The sequence below is a fragment of the Theropithecus gelada genome, chromosome 1 (genome assembly GCF_003255815.1).
Source record: "Theropithecus gelada isolate Dixy chromosome 1, Tgel_1.0, whole genome shotgun sequence".
Lineage (NCBI taxonomy): Eukaryota > Metazoa > Chordata > Mammalia > Primates > Cercopithecidae > Theropithecus > Theropithecus gelada.
This window is the reverse complement of record NC_037668.1, coordinates 150,488,336-150,514,050: the sequence shown is the minus strand read 5'-3', so window position 1 is coordinate 150,514,050 and position 25,715 is coordinate 150,488,336. Positions and strand designations below refer to the sequence as shown.

General features: G+C 36.0%; 1 protein-coding gene across 3 annotated transcripts in view; it reads left to right on the top strand.

The window, feature by feature from the left end:
• KCNK2 (potassium two pore domain channel subfamily K member 2) overlaps nucleotides 1-25,715 on the top strand; it is a 240,679-nt gene that overhangs the window by 152,712 nt on the left and 62,252 nt on the right. For all 3 annotated transcript variants that reach the window (XM_025366351.1, XM_025366357.1, XM_025366341.1), the window contains exon 4: nucleotides 25,108-25,268. In XM_025366351.1, coding sequence (XP_025222136.1) covers nucleotides 25,108-25,268 — 161 coding nt within the window. The remainder of the gene's footprint in view (nucleotides 1-25,107; nucleotides 25,269-25,715) is intronic.

The following is a 25,715-nucleotide window of genomic DNA, read 5'->3' as shown; positions in this document are numbered from 1 at the left end:
AATTGTATTTTGAACAATGTAGGGTATCTATGTTGTACCATAAATGTTGAGTGAACTGATAATGTATGTTCACCTTTCCTCCTAATGGTTTAGCGACTTCATTCTAAGACTCTGCCTTTCTAAGTGGAAAGGTTATGCCATTGTTGCCTTTGGAAAATACTTTCTACAAGTAAAAATTGTCACCTTTGGAAAATTACTGTCTACAAGTAATTTGCAAGAAATCAGTATGAAAAACACTGGACTATATCTCTGATGTGTCTCCCAACACTTTGTTTACTTGTAAATATTGAATTAAGTAAAGTATATCTGCCTTTACCATGTGTGAGAAAATCTTGTATGTTATTTAGGCTAAATGGCATTACTCTTTTGATGCTGAGGGTATAGTTTTAAAAAATGTAAAATATACCCTTTTTTCTAATGTGTACCTTTTGAAAACTAAGATCCAGAAATAAATTATTTTGAAGGTATTTTTCAAAATAAAAGTGTACATGGGAGCCGAATCCCATACCAGAGATGAATTTTAAAAATGATAATGGATATTGCATTAAATTGAATTTAATCGATGCCCCTTAATGGATTTAGTGATGTAGCCTTTCATCTAAATGACCCAACTTCAGCTGTCATCACTCAAATTCAGGACCTGTATAGTTACATATCTTTCAGGTGGGTTGGCTGTCGCTTGCTTTCTCTCTCTTGTCTGAGACAGGCAGTAGTTGATGAGTTTTTAATTGCTACCACAAGGTAATAGTCAAGGAAGGCATGGCTAATTCCTTACACCCTCATTTCAAGTAAAATTATATTCAATATAGACAGTCAGTACTTTAAAAGTTTGAGTTTTATCTCTTCAATCTATTCTGCCTTATTGCCACCAATATTTCAATGTTTTTGGCCTCAGTTTTCCACTTTGTGTCGTGATGGGGTTAGAATTCTATTGGCTGTGTCTATGTTTACATTTAATGGTTTTGCTTAAAAAACTCCTTGGCTTTTCCCACCTCAGTTCATGGTGGTTTATATTGTGAATATAAAAAGTAATAGGCCATCTTAAACAAGATACTGTGGAGCAATTCTATGAGGGATGTCAAAGTTAACGCCTTCAAAATAACAGGATTTGCTGTCACAAAATTATTATACCACTTACTAATGAAGGATTAAATATTCTGATGGCTGCTAATGTCTGCTCAGCTAGGAGAATGAAAGGTGAATAGTAATTTAGAGCACTTCATTTCACAGATTATATGGCGGGATATCAAATAGCTGTTTTCTATGGTTGCATATTCTGCAAAGTGAAGAGTGTGAAAAGAGAATTTTGACTTAACCCCTCCTTACTTGAAATATGTTTTAGGAGAGAAACTGCCATCATCATTAGCATCATCATCATTGCCACCATTATTTTTTTATTGACATCAGACACTTATTCTGTACTTCAGTGGTAGTACCTGAGCTATGCTTGGTGGCCGTGAAAGTGACTTTAGCTGGCTGATACTCATGGACTGCTTACTATGTGGCATGCTTCATGCTAAGTTCTTTATGTTTGTTATATTATGTATTCCTATTACTGTTTTATACATGGGGAAGCTGAGGCACATAGAAGTGTAGTAACTTTCTGAGTGACAGAGTAGCAGAGCTAGGATTCAAATGAAGACACGTGGGCTCTAGAGCCTGAAGTCTTAGCTGCTATGCTATGTTATCTTCATTACACTTGAAAATAAATTTGAATAAGTCTGTTTGCAGTTGAGAAAAATTATTGTGAATCAAAGACAACATGGATTTCTTGGCACTTTTGATTACTTATGTCCACCAAGAGCAAACTTTCTAAAATGAAAAAAAATATACGTTATGTCTAATGTATTACTTTAGGACAATTTGATGACAGAGGAATTATATAGTTCTATCAGTTTACTGCTATAGTAGTTTTGTTTATTGATTTTATGGTTTATTATTTGATGCCAAGTCTGGTCGGGAATATAACATCAAATTATCTTGGAAAAGTCTTTTCACAATACTCTTTAAAGTGTGATTTCCAGAGAGTGCTTTGTGACAGAAGTTCAGATTCCTGATTTATGATCTCTTTCAATAAATAGGAAAACTTAAGTTACTCCAAATTTGTGCTAAGAAAATTTTCCTTAATGCTGCAGAATTATTTTTCTTTTTCTCTTGGAATAAGAGGAAAAATCAGAACATCAGTATTTAAATAACACATGAATTTACAGCAATTGACAGAAATATAATTTTATTATGCCTTGAACAGTTCTCTCTTGATTGGCTTGAGCTTCAGATAAAATAGTTGGCCAACATTTAGTGCTCATGTTTTACTTTTACTTAAAAAATGCATATCTTTAAACACTCGAAATGAAATCCGGAATAGTTAAATATTCTCATTGTGAGACACTTGCGGAGACTGAGAAGGACTATGAGATCAGCATGCATTTCCAATGTATTCAGGAAACAGCTAGGGAAGTTTGGAAACAATCTGCAGGTAGATTATTATTGTTCATTGGCAAAATTTCTTTGCAAAGGAATAGCCCCTCAACGTTTAGCTGCAGTTCTAGGTTATATGAATGCATCTTGTTACCAAAAAATGTTTGGTAGAAACTCATTCAAAAAGTAACATAAGAAACCTGTGACTTCCTACAGATTTTGAAATTTACAACTGTCATGCAGGATTTTATTATGTAAGTTGCAACTAAAAATAGCAAGGGAGCCATCTTGTGAAATACTGTTTGAACTGCAGGAGCAGTTGTTTCTGGGCCAAGAGGAAGTTTGATCATTTAAAGTTGACACAAAATGTCAAAACATCCCTTTGATTTACTTACTTTCATCAATGCATTTGTTTTAATGCACCTATATATACATACTTCCCCAGTCCAACAATGTAAAACAGTGCATATTTGTAGAATGACATGTCCCAAATCAGATTTATATGTTGTAGTTATGCAACTGAGAAAAATGCTAAGTTTGGGGACCCATATCTCTAGCCTTGATCTCAAACACTTGCTCCAAGCAAGCGAATTAATAGTTTAAATCTCAGCTTTAACACTTAACAATTGTTTGACTTTGTATACATTACTTCACTTCAGTAAATCTCACTTTCCACATTCAGAGAGTGGAGATAACTGGTTGTATTTAAACCTCATAGGATTGTTGAGCAAGTTAAAATAACTGTACACATGAAGGGATTAGCATGGTATCTGATATGCAGTGAGATTGTGAGCATTCAAGAAATATTCGCAATTACCCTTTTTATTGGTAATGAAAATTATTTAATTATTGATAATGAAAATATAGTAATAGAGTGATGTCATAGCAGTCTAGAAGAGATAAATCTGATCAATATTGTTCTGTGTACAGAGACAGAGGCATATTTAACTCGAGGCTGAAGGTTAAGTTTAAGACTCCTCATTTGTATGGGCCTTCTTTTTAATTTTTATTCTTTTTTTTCCTACAGAGCCTCATATAGCTTGAGACCAATAAACCCTGCATCTATGACAGGGGCGTGAATCAGAATCACCTCTGTAGATATTTTAAAATGCACACGTACCATCCTCCCTTCCCAGTAGAAGACAGTAATTTAGTTGTTCTGAGGTGGGTTTTTAAAGTTCCATACATGAGTTTGCCATGAATCCTTGGTTTAAAACTAGTGTTATAGAGGAACAGTGTACGATGTGTGAAAATTCTAAAATGAACAGATCTTTTCACAAAGATATTGTTTCATATTTAGAATCATATTTTTCTGGAACCATATTTCTTCTTCAGTGTTTGATTAGGCTCTTTCCTCAGCTTAACAGTAGCTTTGACTCACTTTTCTAAAAACACGAGATGTGGCCTGGCACAGTGGCTCATGCCTGTAATCCCAGCACTTTGGAAAGCTGAGGTGGGTGGATCACCTGAGGTCAGGAATTCGGGACCAGCCTGGCCAACATGGTGAAACCCTGTCTCTACTAACAGAAACACAAATATTAGCTGGGTGTGGTGGCAGGTGCCTATAATCCCAGCTACTTGGGAGGCTGAGGTAGGAGAATCGCTTGAACCCACGAAATGGAAGTTGCAGTGAGCCGAGATTGCACCATTGCACTCCAGCCTGGGCAACAGAGTGAGACTCTGTCTCAAAAAACAAAAAACAAACAAACCAAAACACGATATGTGATTGTCATCTCACTTTGATTTCTGAAAGGCTTGCTCTTCTTAGGTTGCTTATTGAGGGCATCTCCTAAATGTATGTTGCTCTTTTTTCTCATCCTACTTTAAACTCTTTTGCCCTATATTATTAATGTTGTTTTTCTGCCTCTAAAGTAATTTAAATGGTTCTGTATTCAAATGATATTTTAATTATTATTATTTTTTAATTTTCTTTTTCTTTCTTTTTTTTTTGGCAGAGTCTTGCTCTGTTGCCCAGTCTGGAGGTGCAGTGGTGTGATCATGGCTCACTGCAGCTTCAACTTCATGGGCTCAAGCAATCCTCCCACCTCAGCCTCTTGAGCTGCTGGGACTGCAGGTGCATACTACCACACCTGGCTAATTTTTTTTCAAAGATGGGGTTTCTCCATGTTGCCCAGACTGTCTTGAACTCCTGGGCTCAAGTGATCCACCTGCCTCGACCTCCCAAAGTGTTGAGATTATAAGCACAACCCACCATGCCTGTACATTAATTATTTTTAAGGGTTTTTTTTTTTTTTAACAATATGCATGTATCAATAATTTTGTTTTTTCTTGCCTGTCCAGAATAAAATAAAAATCAGCACAAGTAATTAGAACAGTAGAACTCTCTAGATCTGAACACGTCTATTCAATTAAAATATGCTGTATTAATAAAAACCTATAGATCGCTCTTTTCAATTCAGCATATTTTCTTGAATATCTGCTCTGAGCGAATCCCTATACAAGATATATAAAGGAAAGAAAAATAATTCTCAGAGATTCTCTGCTCCCAACAAGTTTATGATTAAGAAGAGACAAAGCCTGTAACCAAATGATGAGAGTTCATGTTAGAGTAATACATAGTTCCTCTAATGGCAGAAAAGTACTATGTATGTTGAAAGAAGGCAAGATCACAGCTGGTTGAAAGGGTAAGGAATGACTGTGTGTGAAAGTGGTGTGAGGTGGGAGGAAAGGACAGACAGGATTTCAACACGATAATTGAAGGTCCACCCTTGTGTCAGCTACAAGGAGAAAACAACATAAAAATGAAGGAATCAGAAAAGTTCAGCTTTTTTTTTCAGCGAGTAATAATGACTGAAGTTTCTAAAAGGTAGAGAGAAATTGCACACCAGGGAGTCCTGGCACATAGGGAGTGATGATTTGTGCTGAGAGATTTTGGAACACTTAAGGGTTTTGAAACTACAGAATATGAAAACTGAAGCTGTGCTTTAGAAAGAGTTAGTTATTAGGAGATGGATTTGTGTGAGAAAAAACACAGACAGGCTGTTTTAATGCTTTGAGGTAGTGGCGGTGGAACTGCTAGGAAGCAGGGAAGGAGAATGGAAGGGTTGTGGTGGTAAGGAGGTCTGCCTCATTGCCTACAAAACCTTATGTGGTCTGAGGATGAGTGAGATTCGGGAGCTCTGGCCCTGTGGTGGCAATTTATGTTATTTAAACATGATAAGATGGTCGTGGTAGATGCCATGAGTGTTCGGGAGAAGGGAAAGCTTAAGGTATTCCCCAGAACACACAGAGTTAGGAGACTTCCTCGGCACATCTGTCAATGGGGATGGGGGTGCTGGAGAAGAGACAATCTTCTATGAAAAGATACTTTATGAAGAAAGTGTTGTAATGCAACCCATGAAGTGTTAAAGAAAAAGGTCACTAACAAAGAATGGCAAGACAAAGGGAGTTATGACCGTAGTTATCTGCTAGCCTTTCACTAAGGTCAAAACTCTGAATTACTGAAGGGAGGAACATGAAATAAGCTAGTATGATTTTTTTAAAGGAAACGTGCTAATCAGAAGTTAACTCAGTAAATACGAACTGTGGATAAAACTCATGTGCAGAAGAGATTTTGAAAGATAATCAGGAGTCACTAGTGGAATATCTTCACGTAGTATTTTTCTTAACCCCACCATTTCAGTGAGGCCACACTGAAAAGCTGTTTGAGAATTAGGTCCACACTCTGAAACTTTATCAGGCACCCTTGAAAACCTCAACATTTAAGATGAGAGACTGCCTGAGTAGAATGAAGAGAGGGCTACCACGAAGCATAGACTGTAGGAAGATAGCTTCAGGAAGCATTTAGGTTTTGTTTAGATATCCAGTGAGGATACCAGGGCTATCATGATGACTAAAACGTGGCCCCTGACCTTACAGAACTTCTAATTATAGAACTAATTATTATGATCTAGTAAGATTAGTCTTAGTAAAGGGAATCCTGTATGCAGGAGGGGTTCAGATCTAGTCTTGGGACTATGTATTGAGGGCTTAAAGATGGCTTCTTGGAGAATTGATATCTAACCGAAGTAACCAAAAAATAGTTCTTAGGCATGAGCCGGGTAAGGGGTTGGGAGAATGTGCATTTAAAGCAAGGAAAGTAACATAATCAGAGGGGACCAATAGGGAAGTATTTTGGTTTGGTTAACTTATTTGTATCCTATTTGTTATCTTATGTGTATTTTGCCTGTTTCTTATTTTCACATAGGGTGTATTTTTTCTCTCCGAAAGAGTAATCAATTTCTCCATCACTATTAATTGAATAATTGCTTAATTTCCAACATGTTTGTGGTGTTTTTAAATGTAATGATACATTTAAAAATTAGTATGCAGTATTCCTGACCTTATTCTGCTCTCTTCTGCTTCATTTCATCCCATTCTACACTAGCTCAAGCTGTTCTCTAAAGTTCTCGCATATAACTTACAACGATTACTTTTAGGTAATTTTTATATTTCCCTTAATATCGTGAATAAATAGTTTTCCATTTCACTTGGTACATTTGAGATAATGCTAAAATATTATAATGATGTTGTTTTCCGTATTTTAATCATGCATTCAGCTATTTTACTAATCGCTTATTTATTCATCTTCCAGTTTTCTTTATTCAATTTTCAATATTCTCCTTTATTTACTAGGTATTTAATTCCACCCACAACTAATATATTTGTCTCCTTCTTTAAAATAATTATATTCTTATTTCTTTACTTTCATTATACCTGTTAGAACTTTCAGAGTAATAATAAAAATAGTTGTAAAATGGATATCATTTTTCCTGATTTTAAGATAATTTATCCAGCTGTGCTTTAATATTATATTATATTAAATACTTTGAGATAGATATTCTTTTTCATGATAAAATAATTTTATATTTCTAATTTTTAAAGAAATAAAAGAATTAGTACAGACTATTGTCCAATGTCGTCTTGATCTGTAAGTGTAATATTTTTTATAGGTATTCTTTTCTCTCTTTTTTTTTGCTATTGGTTAATATTTCAAATGTGTAGAAGTGTTTAGAGAATAAAATATTGCACATCTACCTTTATCAGATGTTAACATTGCTTCATGCTGTTTTGTTGTTATTGTTGGATAAAACACAATATAGATAGTTGAAGGTCCTTCCAATCTCATTGAATAGGCCTCCCTTATTCATTGGTTAGTTAATCCTCCTAATTTTGGTAGCATCTCGTGCCTGCAAATATGTTTAGTTCTGTTTCTGAGCTCTTTATTCTTTTGGATTGGTCTGCCTCTCTCTGTTCAGTACCCTGTCCAATACCACATTGTCTTAATCATATAACTTTTTAGTTGCTAATGTGGATCTTGATACCATGTAGGGCAAATCTTTTCACTTCATTATTTTTCGTCCATTTTTTAAACATTTTTAGATGATTTTTATGCAAGTTCATAAAGTCCCACTGAAAACAGTTCCAAAATATTTATTGTAATGTGCATTATATTTATGCATAAATTTGATAAAAATTGATACCTCTTCATTCTTCCAGGTCTTCTTTTATGTCATTCATTTTGTAACTTTTGTTTGTAATTTTATCCGTATAGTACTTTCATATTACATTTATTCTTATAAATCTTTGTTGCTGTTGAGGTTTTTTTGTTTGTTTTGTATTATATTTGTGACGGTTATTTCTGGGAGTGTAGGAATGTTGTAGTGTGGGGAATAAGAGCCCAGGAATTTTATAGCCTAACTATGCTTACCTTACTTATTGAACATCTACATCTTTTTAACTCTTGTCCATTACTTCACACCACCCCATGAAATTATTTTCATTTACAGTAATTATTCTAAGTGTTGAGTGTATTTACCTTTCTAAGCATTTGATTTATTCACGGACTTTTTGTTTAGAGGCTTATGTTGAGTAGGATGGCTTTTGTTCCACTCTTTTGTTCACACTCCTTTAACTCCTCACTCCTCATTTATGCTTAGGTCCTTGCGGAATTCCTTGATATAACACATTAACATTTTTTGTCCCAGTATGGAGTTATTTCAAGGCTTGTCTTGAATTTGTTCTACTGTCAGTGCCTAAATGCTGCATATTGAGAGCCGTGTGGCCTCTGAGTAGATAGAACATTTGAATAGACCTAACTTAGGGATAAATGATGATTGGGGTAGAGAAAATGAGACATATGGCACTACCAGAAAATTCACCACAACTGATAGTAGAAAAATGCAAAAACAGTTTCCTCTCCACTTCCTAGTTGGCTTGCTCTTGAGTTTCAGAGATCACAGTCATCAGGAGCCCAAAGTTATACTGTCCCAGCTATTTAAGTACAGTGTTTTAATGAGAATGTTTCTCATATGCATGCTGTCTTCCCTGGTTTTCAGTGTAGAAAGTCTTTGTCTATTTGTGTGCCTTCATTAATGGTATAAGGAAAAGCCAGTGGGTGGCGTATTTAGCTGATTTTACTGTTAATTTTGAAAGTTTCGTATCAACATTTTTTTCATCTGAGTTTCCTCAGTATCTAGCATGGTGATTGGCAAGTTGTATTCAATGAAAATTTTTTAATTGAACAGAAATCACATTGATTGTTGTAGTGTTATTTGATTTGTTTTTATGTGTAGCATAGTACTTTATGATACAGAGATACGGTACCGTGATAGTATGCACTTTTTTTCTTATCTAAAATTTCTTTCCATGAGATTAGTGTAATAGAGTTCTACCTCCCACATTTTTAGTCAGAATTACTTATATGTTTTTTAAAATGTGTTTAATTCTAGAAGGGTCTATACCAATGCAATTTTAATTTACTGTTGCTTTTATTGTTACTATTGCCAATAAATGTAACAATAAACTACTGCCTCCACATTTGAAGCTGGCTAAGAGATTCAAGATTTTCAGGAACTGCCTATTAGTCAAATAGAACTCTTCAATCCAGAGTATATAAACTGCACCCAACAAGTCTAAACAGTTTAACTCTGTGACTTAATTTCAGTAAATCTCACACAGAGGGTAGAAAGGCTGCTATTATCCAAAAGTGTTGCTTATTAGAAGTTTAGTCTGACATCTTTCAATGGAGGTGAATTTGTTTGTAAAAGTCAGCTGTTTGATAGGCTTTCATTACATATCCCAAGTAAACATAAACAAAAACATATGTGGAGTTTGTCAATTTATCATTATGGGTATCTGAAATTTCTCAGTAACGGGGTATATTCTTCAGTCATGATCCAAGGTTTAAATAACTGCGGCGGAAGACTAAATTAGGAAAATATTTCAAATCACAAGTGCAAACATGATGGATCTGGGCCATCTTCAGTCCTGAAAATGAAATGAAAGCTTAGCTTTTTGATCAAAAAGAGTCCTGGTAGGACCAATTACAGAGATGTCTGTAATTAGGTCTTTCTTTACTGCCTCTTGGCAAAATCATTAGCACGCTGTTTACGTTCTTCTTTCAATATACAGCATTGCTTTATATATATATTTTTTTCTCTGACATGTTTTTTAAAAAATTAATTTTGTTTTAAAATTTTACTTTAAGTTCTGGGATACGTGTGGAGAATGTGCAGGTTCGTTACATAGGTATATGTGTGCCATGGTGGTTTGCTGCATCTATTGACCTGTTGTCTAAAATTTCCTCCCCTCACCCCCCACCCTCCGATAGGCCCTGATGTGTGCTGTTCCCCTCCCCGTGTCCATGTGTTCTCACTGTTCAACTCCCATTTATGAATGAGAACATGTGGTGTTTGGTTTTTTGTTCCCGTGTTAGTTTGCTGAGAATGATGGCTTCCAGCTTCATCCATGTTGTGCAAAGGACGTGATCTCATTCCTTTTTAATGGCTGCATAGTTTCTACGGTGTGTATGTACCACGTTTCCAGTCTATCACTGATGGGCATTTGGGTTGGTTCCATGACTTTGCTATTGTAAATAGTGCTACAATAAACATATGTGTGCAAGTGTCTTTATAGTAGAATGATTTATATTCCTTTGGATATATACCCAGTAATGGAATTGCTGGGTTAAATGGTATTTATGATTCTACATCCTTGAGGAATCTCCAGACTGTCTTCCACAATGGTTGAACTAATTTACCCTCTCACCAACATGTATAAGTGTCCCTATTTCTCCATAGACTTGCGAGAATCTATTGTTTATTGACTTTTTAATAATCGCCATTCTGACTGGCATGAGTGGTATCTCGTTGTGCTTTTGATTTGCATTTCTCTAATGGTCAGTGATGTTGAGCTTTTTTCCATATGTTTGTTAATCGTATAAATATCTTCTTCTGAGAAGTGTCTTTGCCCACTTTTTGATGGGTTTTTTTTTTCCTTGTAAATTTGTTTAAGTTCATTTTAGATTCTGGATATTAGACCTTTGTCAAATGGGTAGATTGCAAAAATTTCCTCCCATTCTGTAGATTTCCTGTTCTGATCGTGTCTTTTGTTGTGTAGAAGCTCTTCAGTTTAATTATATCTCATTTGTCAATTTTGGCTTTTTTGTCTTGAAATCTTTGCCCATGCTTATGTCCTGAATGGTATTGCCTAGGATTTTTATGGTTTTGGGTTTTACATCTAATTCTTTAATCCATCTTGAGTTAATTTTTGTATAAGGTGTAAAGAAGGGGTCCAGTTTCAGTTTTCTGCATATGGCTAGCCAATTTTCCCAGCACTGTCTATTGAATAGGCGATCCTTTCCCCATTGCTTGTTTTTGTCAGGTTTGTTGAAGATCAGATGGTTGTAGATGTGTGGTGTTATTTCTGTGGTCTCTATTCTGTTCCATTGGCCTATATGTCTGTTTTGGTATCAGCATTGTTGTATTTTTATGTAGTCATATTTATCCTTTGCTTTCTTTATGGGTCTTACCTAGCCGTTATATTTAAATAATTATTCTCTTGCCCTTTTTTCATAATATTTTACATTCATGTTTTTAAATATTTGATGATTTAATCCTTCTGATAATATTTAGTGTATAATGTGAGATAAAGACATAGTTTATTTTGAAATAGCCTACTACTTACCCCATCACTATTTAGTGAATAACAACTCTTTTTAAGTGACTTAGAATATCATATTTATCAAATATTAAATTCATTTACATACTGGAGTCCTTTTTATGCTTTATATTGTTTTCATTCATTAATTTGCCTCATAATCTTAATTTTTAAAACTGTAGATAAGTTCTTTATAATTTGGAAGCAACCTTTACCTCCTATTAGTGTTCCTCTTAAATATTTATTGACTATTATTATTCATTTTATTCCAGATGGATTTTAGAATAATTTCATTAAATCATATAATTTTTTAAAACTCTGAATTTTGGTTGCAAAGATAGTAAATTTGTTACTTATTCAGGAAGATATTTATTTTGAGACTGAGCCTTGCTCTGTCACCAGGCTGGAGTGCAGTGGCGTGATCTCAGCTCACTGCAACCTCTGCCTCCTGGATTCAAGCGATTTTCCTGCCTTAGCCTCTCAGGTAGCTGGGACTATAGGCATGCACCACCACACCCAGCTAATTTTTGTATTTTTAGTAAAGATGAGGTTTCACCATGTTGGCCAGGATGGTCTCCGTCTCTTGACCTCGTGATCCACCTGCCTCGGCCTCCCAAAATGCTGGGATTACAGGCATGAACCACCATGCCAGGCCAAGAGATTTAATTTTTTAGTGAGTTCCCACAAAGAAACGTTGTATTTCACTAAGTTTTTCTTGTATTATACAGGCTCTCTAAAGTATCTTGAGGTGTTTGTATTTGCGTATCAATCAGTCAAGAATATTTGTTGATTGTCAATTATGCATTAGTTAATAAGGAAGTACTCATGCAAAGTTCTGGAGTTATAATTATAAAAAACTATATGTATGTGTAAATATTTGTAGATATAGGTAGTCTGTGTGTGTATATATATTATATATATATATCAAATGTAATCAATCAGTGTCTACATTCATGGAGCTCAAATTTGAGTGGGGAAGATAGACATTAAAATGAACTGTTGCAAATAAGTATATAATTACGAAGTGCACAGTATTGATGGGAATTTTATTTATTTATGGTGTTATTAAGTTCTGATCAGAAAAATGCCTGTTCACTTGAGACTGTTCAACCAGGAGCAGCATATGCAGGCCTCCTGTTAGAGGATACCCTTACCACTTTCAGTGAACTTAACAATAGCCATCCATGGAAGGCCTTTCCTTGAAAGTGATGTGAAAAAGAAATACTAACTTTTTGTGTGATATAATCATCTAAATTCCAGAGGCCTTAGCTTGGCATCCATCCAGCTCTTTGGCACAGACTGTCTGCAGTCCCCTACATTTGACTCTGTAATGTGTTGGTAAATGTTAGCTGGTTGATGGGGAAAAAGATCTATATTACAGAGCTTGCCAATTTCTGTGGTACAAATATTTCTACTGTATTAGTTCATTCTCACATGGCTATAATGAACTATCTGAGACTGGGTAATTTATGAAGAAAAGAGGTTTAATTGACTCACAGTTATGGAGGCTTAACAGGAAGCATGACTGGGAGGTCTCAGGATACTTACAGTCATGGCAGAAGGTGAAGGGGACACAAGCACGTCTTACTGTGGTGCAACAGGAGAGAGCAAGAGAGAAAGGGGCAAGTGCAACACACTTTTAAACCATCAGATCTCATGAGAACTTACTATCACAAGAACAGCAAGGGGAAAGTCCACCCCCATGGTTCAGTCACCTCCCCCAAGGCCCCTCCTCTGACACTTGGGGAATATAATTGGAGGTGAGATTTGGGTGTGGACGCAGAGCAAAACCATACCATCTATTAAATATAATTTCAAGCCATCATGCAGAATTCCTTCAAAGATTTCTCTAGCCACCACTGTACTGGGCTTTAAGGCTGAATCTGTCTCAGAGGAGGCATCCCTCACTGGGCCACCACTCCCCAAGGCACAGAAAGAAGTGACCTAGCAGTTTTCTGACACAAAGGGCATGATTAGAGTTTCCCAAACAGCTGCTAAGTCAGCTGTAGTATTAAACCCCTTCTCTCTGCCTGATCCAAGGTTCAGTCCTCTGACCACTGCCCCTCCCCACCTCCATGAAGATTATGCCTCATTAATCTGCAATCTTCTCTAGTCCTCAAGCTCTTTGGAAGCCAGAATGACTGCCATTCCTTCCACTCTCTTGTCATGCATATATTATGCCATAAACTGAAAGCTTTACTTTCCTCAAGGGAAACATTTTGAGCATGAATACCTTATTTTAAGAGTTAAAACAAAATTTAATACTTTTTTTGCCCATTTTTCTTCTTGCTGTAATAGTACTGTTTTACTTAAGGCAATGAAGATGCTGCTGATTGACCAGAGAAAGGATCAGGAGTCCAGACAATTACAAATATTAGAAAGCTCAGTCTACTCTACTGCTTATAGTCAATGGACATTTTTCATCTGATTCCCATAAATCCATTAACAATATCATGTCATTTAACTAGTGCCTGTATTCATTGGTTTGAACCTGTGGTACATCTGTGGAGGGAAGTCTACTTTTATTGTACACAGGGAAGAGAGGGAAGAAAGCATCAGGAAGCCTTCTCTAAAGAACCACCTGATTGGGTCACCAGGAGAATGTTTGGGGGAGTTCTAATTAAGCCCTTTGTGTTGAAAAACTGCTAGATCTCCTTTTTGGTGCCATGGGGAGTAATCACTCTGTGAGGGATGCCTCCTCCGAGACACAGATTCAGCCTTAGAGTTCAGTATAATGGCGGCTAAAGAAATATTTGAAAAGTGAAGCAGAGAATATTCAGAGAAGTATTCTATTAGGATCCCTCATTCTTCCTCTCTTAGGTCTTCTGTTGTCTGTCATAAGATAATAAAATGAAGTACAGATACACCACAAGGGACTTGTCTCAATTTTGTGGTCAGTGAAAGGTAGATTGGCTATCCTAAAATCTAGAATTCTGTTTGGATTTTGGGCCATGTTATAGGTGATGTAAATAGGTTTCCTGAGGATATTCTTTGACAGATTTCCTGAAGATGTTCCATAGTGGCCTCCAGGCTAAATCTGAGTCACTGATTGATGTAAACTTGGAGTTCTCATTTCTTATGCTCTTTTAACTAACGTGGGGTAGATAAAGTAAGTCCTCTTGACAGCTAGGCTTTATTATTAAAACAGTAAAGCCTATTTCTAGCAATGCCACAGTGAGGATAAAAATAAAACCAAAAGTTGTATCTTTTATTTATTTTTTCCCTGATCCTTCCTGGAGATAGGTTACTTCTTATGAATATGACTCTAAAGACATTTGTCATCTTATGCAAAAAACAAACAAAAAATAATTGGATAAAATAGGATAACTCAGATGCCTGCCCTACCCCAGGCCGCATAGTTATTGACCTGGAGAAGGCAATAAAGGACAGTGTTGGATCTTAGCAGGACTCTGAGATAATCAGCGAACCCACGTCAAGATAGTGCACCCTGCTGACTTGGCAAGTCCCTCAGGTTCTTGGTACTCAGTTTATTGATGTTAGAATAGGGGATGGGTTTGAAGTTGTTGAATTCTAGAGTTCTATTCTTGGATTGTGTACAGAAATGGTTCACCCTCCCAAGTAGGTCAGTTGAACATTTTCTGACTTCTTAAACTTTGGGATGGTCTTTTGCTTCTTTAAGTTACCTTGATGCAAGCTTTCTGGGCCTTTATCATGCTTGCCCTGATGAATTATTTGTGCATGTTGCTCTGCTATAGAACATTACAAGGCATTAGTAGATAAGAGCAGATAAGAGACAAATGAGCTAAGTGTGTAGATTCCTTACATCAGAGCCCATGGTCCTGCCAGACTTTCCTAGGTGTCGGGGTGCCAGTCATGGCAGATACTTCATCTTGACTCTAGGTGTCCTCCTGTACTCCAGGGCTCTCAACCTCTCCTTGTCCTCTGCGCGGAGCATATAGGAACTTCTGGATTGTTTGCAACTTGTGGAGGTTTCTGAAGCTGTGTTCCATTAAGGAGACACTGGGTGGACAAGAACTTTACTTGCATCTTCTCTAATTCCTTCTTTCCCCTAGCAGGATCTACTGCGGACAGAAGGGGGATGGTAATAGAGTTTTTTCTACTACCTAAAATAGAAAAGTACATTTTTAAAGAAGAATATCCTTGCTATATATGTAATACAGTTGGGGAGTGTTTTGAAGGATTATTATCTTATTTACTATCCTATGGTTTTATTTCCCTTCATGTTTTCTTTTCTAGCACTATTTGCATTTTTGTTTTTTCCTGATACTGTAACTAGTGCATAAAAGTTTGAGGAACATAATACTTACATACTTGTACTCTTAAAGTGTTTCCCTACAAATAACTCATTAATTGCAAAGGAAGAGAATAGTAACTTTTCAGTAGTGAAACCTTATGGACCTACCTTAGCCAAGTTCTCAAAGTCAGTATCATCATTAATAGGACAAGCTAATATCATATACCCTGATGTGATGCATGGAGAAGGATGTGGTATTTCAGCCCCAAATGCGTAACTTAAACCCATTTGTGAGAAAGTATCAGATAGATTTAAATTGAGGAATATTTTATAAAATAACTACCCTCCATTCTTCAAAAGCATAAAAATCAAAAAAGATAAAAGAAGGTTTATGAACTACTCTGGGAGATTAAAGGAGACTAAACAGACATGCCAATTAAATACAAGGTGTAATCTTGAATTAATAAGACAGCTGGAAGAATTTGAATGTAGACTGTAGATTAGATGATAATACTGTATTAGTGTTAACTTTCCCAAATTTGATTATTGTACTTTGGTTACTTAAGAGAAAGGCCTGTTTTTCTTAAGAAATAACACAGCAGAGAACTAAGGGATAAAATGGCATGATGTCTACAGCTTACTATAAAATGGTTCAGAAAAAAGAAATGTCTGGATGTGGAGAGAGTGAGAAAGCAAAGTGGGAAAATATTAACATGTACAGGAAGCAGATACAGGAGTTCTGTGAACAATTATAAATTTTCTGTGAGTTAAAGGTATTTTGAAAATAAAAGGTAAAACAGAAAAGAAAGAAAACAGGCTCCAGGAGCACAGGTTTATTGTATGGCTTCCCGTTCCACTGCTCCACAGAAATGACCACTTCTGACATCACTGATGCCCAATTTGTTGCTAAATCATTAGACATTCTTCAGTGATGATCTTATTCGACCTTTCAAAAATAGCTGGTGATGTTAATCATTCACTTCTTTTTTAACTTGCTCTTCCTGTGACTTTTCTAACAACTCACTTCCCTTTATTCTTTTATAACCAGTCTCTTTGAAGCCTCTCTTTGCCATCTCTATACTTTAAGTGGTGTTTTTTGGAATTCTGTCCTAGGCTGTCTTTTCTTCTGAGTCTATACATTCTTCCTGGGTGTTTACCCCATAATTTGTAGATCTGTTCAGGTTGCTCTTGGGTTTCAGACTTACACATGGCATATTCTGTGGATCTCTCCTTTGGTTATTCCTCTGGGCATATCAAAATCAATGTTCCAAATTTGTTATCTTTCTTACCTTCCTTGATCCTACCCTGGTTTCCCCCAGACCTGGTCATTTTTCATTGTGTCTGTCTCAGAGAAATGTTGCCAAGATCATCCATTACTCATACCGAGACCTGGACTTGACACTTCTTTATTCTTGCCTCTATAAATGTCTTCCTCTTTACAGCCAGAATACACATGTAACAGGATCCATCTAAAAGTCTTGCATTAGTCATTCAGCCTACATGATATCGCCCAAACTGTTGAGCATGGATATGATTCTTCATTATGTAGCTTCAGTTTTCTTTTCTTCCTTTATCTGCTGCCACTCTCACACTCTCTCTTTTCTAACCATCTGAAATTTTTTCAGTTTCTCAAAGATGCTGGATTACCTTTAGATTTTTTCCTCCAAGACCTTACATGTATTGTTGATTAGCCTTATCGTGAACCCTACTTATTTCTGCTACCTGGGGAACTCTTTTTTATGGGACTTGCTTTTTCACCCTCTCTCTCTTTTTTTTTTTTTTTTAAATTATACTTTAAGTTGTGGGATACATGTACAGAACATGCAGGTTTGTTACATAGGTATACACGTGCCATGGTGTTTTGCTGCACCCATCAACCAGTCATCTATATTAGGTATTTCTCCTAATGCTACCCACCCCTAGCCCCTTAGCCCCCCAGCCCCTGACAGGACCTGGTGTGTGATGTTCCCCTCCCTGTGTCCATGTGTTCTCACTGTTCAACTCCCACTTATGAGTGAGAACACGTGGTATTTGTTTTTCTGTTCCTGTGTTAGTTTGCTGAGAATGATGGTTTCTAGTTTCATCCATATCCCTGCAAAGGACATGAACTCATCCTTTTTTATGGCTGCATAGTATTCCATGGTGTATATGTGCTACATTTTCTTAATCCAGTTTATCATTGATGGGCATTTGGATTGGTTCCAAATCTTTGCTATTGTGAATAGTGCTACAGTAAACATACATGTGCATGTGTCTTTATTGTAGAATGATTTATAATCCTTTGGGTGTATACCCACTAATGGGATTGCTGGGTCAAATGATATTTCTGGTTCTAGATCCTTAAGGAATCACCACATTGTCTTCCATGATGGTTGAACTAATTTACAGTCCCAACAACAGTGTAACAGCATTCCTATTTCTCCACAGCCTCTCCAGCACCTGTTGTTTCCTGACTTTTTAATCATCACCATTCTAACTGGCGTGACATGGTATCTCGTTGTGGTTTTAATTTGCATTTCTCTAATGAACAGTGATGATGAGCTTCTTTCATGTTTGTTGGCTGCATAAATGTCTTCTTTTGAGAAGAGTCTGTTGAAATCCGTTGTCCACTTTTTGATGGGGTTGTTTGTTTTTTTTTCTTGTAACTTTGTTTAAGTTCCTTGTAGATTCCGGATATTAGCCCTGTGTCAGATGGATAGATTGCAAAATTTTTCTCCCATTCTGTATGCTGCCTGTTCACTCTGATGATGGTTTCTTTTGCTGTGCAGAAGCACTTTAGTTTAATTAAATCCCACTTGTCAATTCTGGCTTTTGTTGCCATTGCTTTTGGTGTTTTAGTCATGAAATCTTTGTCCTGAATGGTATTGCCTAGGTTTTCTTCTAGGGTTTTTATGATTTTTGGTCTTATGTTTCAGTCTTTAATCCATCTTGAGTTAATTTTTGTATAAAGTGTAAAGAAGGGGTCCAGTTTCAGTTTTCTGCATATGGCTAGCTGGTTTTCCTAACACCATTTATTAAATAGGGGATCCTTTCCCCATTGCTTGTTTTTGTCAGGTTTGTCAAAGATCAGATGACTGTAGATGTGTGACATTATTTCTGAGGCCTCTGCTCTGTTCCACTGGTCTATATATATATATATCTCTCTTGGTACCAGTACCATGCTCTTTTGGTTACTATACACTTGTAGTATAATTTGAAGTCAGGTAGCGTGATACCTCCAGCTTTGTTCTTTTTGATTAGGATTGTCTTGGCTATACGGGCTCTTTTTTGGTTTCATATGAAATTTAAAGTCATTTTTTTCTAATTATGTGAAGTGAAGAAAGTCAATGGTAGCCTGATGGGGATAGCATTGAATCTGTAAATTACTTTGGGCAGTATGGCCATTTTCACAATATTGATTCTTCCTATCCATGAGCATGGAATGTTTTTCCATTTGTTTGTGTCCTCTTTTATTTCCTTGAGCAGTGGTTTGTAGTTCTCCTTGAAGAGGTCTTTCACACCCATTGTAAGTTGTGTTTCTAGATATTTTAGTCTCTTTGTAGCAATTGTGAATGGGAGTTCACTCACGACTTGGCTCTCTGTTTGTCTATTATTGGTGTATAGGAATGCTTGTGATTTTTGCACATTGATTTTATATCCTGAGACTTTGCTGAAGTTACTTATCAACTTAAGGAGATTTGGGGCTGAGACGATGGGGTTTTCTAAATATACAATCACGTGAGCTGAAAACAGAGACAATTTGACTTCCTCTCTTCCTATTTGAATATCCTTTATTTCTTTCTCTTGCCTGATTGCCCTGGCCAGAACTTCCAATACTATGTTGAATAGGAGTGGTGAGAGAGGGCATCCTTGTCTTGTGCCGGTTTTCAAAGGGAGTGATTCCAGCTTTTGCCCATTCAGTATGATGTTGGCTGTGGGTTTGTCATAAATAGTTCTTATTATTTTGAGATATGTTATATCAGCACTCAGCTTATTGAGAGTTTTTAACATGAAGGGGAGTTGAATTTTATTGAAGGACTTTTCTGCATCTATTGAAATAATCATGTGGTTTTTGTCATTGTTTCTGTTTATGTGATGCATTACATTTATTGATTTGTGTATGTTGAACCAGCCTTGCATCCCAGGGATGAAGCTGACTTGATCATGGTGGATAAGCTTTTTAATGTGCTGCTGGATTCAGTTTGTCAGTATTTTACTGAGAATTTTTGCATCGATGTTCATCAGAGATATTGGCCTGAATTTTTTTTTGTGTCGTTGTTGTGTCTCTGCCAGGTTTTGGTATGAGGATAATACTGACCTCATAAAATGAGTTAGGGAAGAGTCTCTGTTTTTCTATTGTTCAGAATAGTTTCAGAGGGAAAGATACCAGCTCCTGTTTGTACCTCTGGTAGAATTGAACTATGAATCTGTCTGGTCCTGGGCTTTTTTGGTTGGTAGGCTATTAATTACTGCCTCAATTTCAGAACTTCTTATTCATCTATTCAGGGATTCGATTTTTTCCTGGTTTAGTCTTGGGAGCGTGTATGTGTCCAGGTATTTATCCGTTTATTCTAGATCTTCTAGTGTATTTGCGTAGAAGTGTTTATAGTATTCTCTGATGGTAGTTTGTATTTCTGTGGGATCAGTGATGATATCCTCTTTATCATTTCTTATTGTGTCTATTTGATTCTTCTCTCTTTTCTTTTTTATTAGTCTAGCTAGCGGTCTATCTATTTTGTTAATCTTTTCAAACAACCACCTCCTGGATTCATTGATTTTTTTGAAGAGTTTGTCTTGTCTCTATCTCCCTCAGTTCTGCTCTGATCTTAGTTTTTTCTCGTCTTCTGCTTGCTTTTGAATTTGTGTGCGTTTGCTTCTCTGGTTCTTTTAATTATGATGTTAGGGTGTCAGTTTTAGATCTTTCCCACTTTCTCCTGTGGGCATTTAGTGCTATAAACTTCCCTCTATACACTGCTTTAGCTGTGTCCCAGAGATTCTGGTATATTGTGTCTTTGTTCTCATTGGTTTCAAAGAACTTACTTATTTCTGCCTTAATTTCATTATTTACGCTACCTGAGTAACTTCTACTCAGATTCAGATCACAGCTTCAGGGTCACTTACTGTGTGCAGCATGTCTCATTCTCTTACATCCTGTGCATCAGGAACATTCTGTACTTTCTGTGGCACACACTTATCACACTTTTGTATCAGTCTCTTGCAGGTGTCCTCACTGGATTATCAACTTGAGAGATCAGGTCTGTCTACTTCATAGCTGCACCCCTAGTGCTTAGCAAAGTGCCTGGCAAATAGTAGATGCTTAATAAAAAATTTTGAATGTATGAATGAGTAATTGCAATCCATGGCAAAAGCAGATATTAGAGAACCTTACTCTTATTATGCATGTACATTTGCCCACTGATTCATAACAACTTTGTATTATAAGGAATTCCAGAAAACCATTAGTCCAAAGTATTAAACACTGCAAGTGATTATCTTGCTTCTGTCTGACTCTTATAGTCATTTGCTCTATTTTGGCTGCCGTTACGTTAGCATGAGTTCGCTTTCCATAGCTTGCACCAATTGCTTTTTGTTCTTTGCCTTGAAGCATTAGAATAGGTCTGTTTCCTTGTCCATGTTTTAATCATTCACATAGTTGAAATCAGCTAGCCTGTGTTTTTCTACTCTCAGCCTTCTTTTCTTCAGCACAAACACCTCCAATTCCTTCAACTTTCATATGTGAAAAGTTGCTTAATATAGAGCATGCTATTTTGCCAATGTCCCTTATGAAGAATGGCATCCATAATTTGACAAAACATTCACAACATAGTGGAAGAACAATGTATAGTCATGACTGCATTAACCTGGCTTTTAAATAGTTTGCATACTGACGAGGCTAAATACATTGATCCTCTAATCTTTGCTTCTACAAATATTATTATTGATAGTGATTATAAGAATTATTATCATACCTAACATATATTGAGCACATATAGTATAATAGAGTAAGCGCTTTTCACATTGTACTTTATTTGGTACTTAAAACTCAATGAAATGTGTAGTAACAATATGCCCTTTTAACAGATGAGGAAATAATTTGCCCAAGGTCACATAACTAAGAAATAATGGTTCCAGGAATGGCTATAATATACTGCTAAACTGTTACTAGGTTTTGTCTTGACTGATATCCTTCAATCAGTTAATTTTAGCACTTAAAACTCAATGAAGTATGTAATAACAATATGTCCTGTTAACAGATGAGGAAATAATTTTCCCAAGGTCACATAACTAAGGAATGATGGTTCCAGGAATGTCTATCACATACTGCTAAACTCTTGCTAGGTTTTGTCTTGACTGATATCTTTCAATCAGTTAATTTTAGGCTCTGATGTAAAATGGTTTTAACATGATGTGTGATTACCTTATTGTAAACCTGTGGAATTTTTGTTAGATAATCAATATCTAACTTCTTAAAAGACTGGTAAATTCAGAGATTGAATTCCTTGTTTATGTAAACATGCATTTACCTCACATCACTAAAAAGTTGAGATGACAGAGGCATAGAAAATTTTTTTTTTTTTAATTTCCATAGTGTGCTCAAGAGCAGGAAAAATATTGTGACTGACACAACAGGAGTGGATTTGGGCATGTTATGAATCGTACAGATGCGGAGGGACCATGAACTCTTCTTGAGTTGAGGAGCCCACATCCCCCATAGAAGCAAAACAGAGGATTCAATAAATGAAAATTTCCAAGAGAACTTCATAAAGTCACCAAAATTAAAAGCAGAAATGGGTCCAAGGGCAGTCAGCCTATAAATTACTTCAAGTTCTGTGGAACTACTAATCCTAACTTTTTGGTAGCTGCCTCCAGTCTTTGCCTCCAGAATCAAGCTGTATTTTCCAAACAGAGCTGTGTTACAGATATTCCCAGAGCAGGCAGCAGGCCTGAGAAACAGTAAGATGGCTGTACACTGATGGCTGCTTTGAGAATTAGGAGAACCTGTCCCCAGAAATCCTGTACAATGCACTCCCACATGAAAGTCCAGACTCCAGTCTCCCCTCCTTCACCAGCACTACTTCAGCCAGGGCTCCTTGAACCAGAATCTTCCATATACCACCAGAACAATCATGAATCTCACTGAGGCTAGAAAATAAATTTCGACTACAAATACTAACCAATCTAGTATTGTATTGTGTTTACAAGTATGAGGATATGACCAGGAATTAACTACTCGTAGAAATTGTCCTAAGTAAAGAAAGTGTAGGATTTCCCTCAAAGAATTGAATTACTACATGGTTCAACACTGAAAAAGAAATTAATATAATTATTATTTTCATGGCATAAGAAAAGGCTAATGGAAAAAAAAGTCAAAGTTCTTGAACATTAGATACATCAAAAACAAATCCCTCAGTAGATGAGTTGACTAGCAACGAACACAGAATTGACTGAGTAGGAGGAAGAGAAAGATGGAAATATCATAGGGAAAAATATACGGGTTAAAATGACTAAATATTAGCTCACCCTCACTCCATGTTCTTTCTGTATCAAACAAATACAATATTCATATTCTTTTCAAATAACAATTAAATAAATGCAAAAATTGACCATAATAAAGCCACAAGGAAAATCTCAATGGATTCCAACAAGTAAAAATCACATAGCCCATAATCTTTGACTACAATAGTCATTAAACTGGAAAGTAACAACAACAACAAAAATCCCAAAATATCTGCTCACATTTTTGAGTAAGAGATAACTAAAATCAAAGTTCCAAATTAATTTAATATGAAGGACAGTAAGAGGTTTGCTGATGAAAAGAGGTACTCTATGTACTTCTAGAAGTACATTCTTTAACCCAAGCATATATGTGTAGATGGTTCTTCTGCTCTTGAAAGTGAATGAAGTTGAGCTACTTGAATAGTAACAAGTAGATATCCTTGCACAAAACTGGAAAGGCTTCACGATCTTTAAAACTTTAAAGAAGTTTAATAATTTTACATTTTTGGATATTACTTTTTGGTAAATACTTTAATTAAAATATTTTAAAGTTGCTACTAAACTTTCATCTTTAAATAACTTAAGCATATCTGAAGACTCTTGAATTGAGGCAATATAGTCTTCTCAGTGTGTTCTGAATGATAACAAAAGCTTTACAGTCAACAGGATTATCAGCAATAAAGAGACAGAAGTAAGTTTAATGTGCCAAAAGCAGTTGCAACCAAAGCCAACACTGACAAATGGGGTCTAATCAAGCCAAAGAGCTTCTTCACAGGAAAAGAAACTATCATCAGAGTGAACAGGCAACCTACAGAATGGAAGAAAATTTTTGCAATCTACCCATCTGACAAAAGTCTGATATCCAGAATCTACAAGGAACTTAAACACATTTACAAGAAAAAAAACCATCAAAAACTGGGCAAAATATGTGAAGTGACACTCCTCAAAAGAAGACATTTATGCAGCCAACAAACATATGAAAAAAGCTCAACATCACTGATCGTTAGAGAAATGCAAATCAGAAGCACAATGAGATACCAACTCATGCTAGTCAGAATGGCGATTATTAAAAAGTAAAGTAATAATACAGCTTGTGGAGAAATAGGAACATTTTTATACTGCTGGTGGAAATGTAAATTAGTTCAACCATTGTGGAAGACAGTGTGGTGATTCCTCAAGGATGTAGAACGAGAAATACCATTTGACCCAGCAGTCCCATTACTGGATATATAGCCAAAGGATTATAAATCATTCTACTATAAAGACACTTGCACAAATATGTTTATTGCAGCACTATTTACAATATCAAAGTCATGGAACCAACCCAAATCCCCATCAATGATAGACTGGATAAAGAAAATGTGGTACATATACACCATGGAATACTATGCAGCCATAAAAAGGAATGAGATCATGTCCTTCGCAGGGACATTGATGAAGCTGGAAGCCATCTTCCTCAGCAAACTAACACAGGAACAGAAAACCAAACACCACATGTTCTCGCTCATAAGTGGGAATTGAACAGTGAGAATACATGGACACAGGGAGGGGAACAACACACACTGGGATGAGTCAGGGGTGGTGGGAAGGGGAGGAAGAGTATGCAGGGCTTAAAACCTAGATGATGGGTTGAGAGGTGCAGCAAACCATCATGGCACACACGTATACCTAGGTAACAAACCTACATATTCTGCAATTGTATCCCAGAACTTAAAGTAAAAAAAGAAAGAAAAAAGAAATAAGTTTAATGAAAATATTATTTTGAAAAAATAGTGAATAATAATAATCATGAAAACATTATTGCATGTGTTATCACCTCAGTTTTCATCATCTCAAAGTTTAGTTGGAATATTAACTATACTTTGTATATTTTTGAAATATTTGCTTGGAATATCTTACATTAGAACATATTAAAATAGTATGTAATACAAACGGATTCTTAACTAGTCAAAATCAATTATTGATATCATGCAATATTTGGGAGTTTCTGAATCAATCTTGAGTTCATATGTTTTAAACAACTATATTCATTTATAAACAATGTAATTTTTTTAAAGGATTTGGAAACATCTCACCACGTACAGAAGGCGGCAAAATATTCTGTATCATCTATGCCTTACTGGGAATTCCCCTCTTTGGTTTTCTCTTGGCTGGAGTTGGAGATCAACTAGGCACCATATTTGGAAAAGGAATTGCCAAAGTGGAAGATACGTTTATTGTGAGTATGATAGATATTTAACTACATATATTTATTATTTGATTTTTTAAAAAAATACATCTTTTCTGTCACCTCAGATATAATTAGCGATTCAATTATTAGGGTTTCCATAACAATTTATATGTATCTCTATTGGCATGTAACTCACTGTATTTTAATTATGTTTATACTTAATCTGAATGAATAAAGTAATGTATGAGAAAAACTCAAAGGTATAAACAGAAAAAAGTAGAAATTCAAAAGTCTTAGATTCAAATTTCTTTTACTTTTTTTTTTTTTTTTGAGACAGAGTCTTGCTCTGTCACCCAGGCTGCAGTGCAATGGTGCAATGGTGCAATGGTGCAATCTTGGCTCACTGCAGCCTCCACCTCCCAGGTTCAACAATTCTCTTGAGTAGCTGGAATTATAGGCACCCGTCACGATGCCTGGCTAATTTTGTGTTTTTTG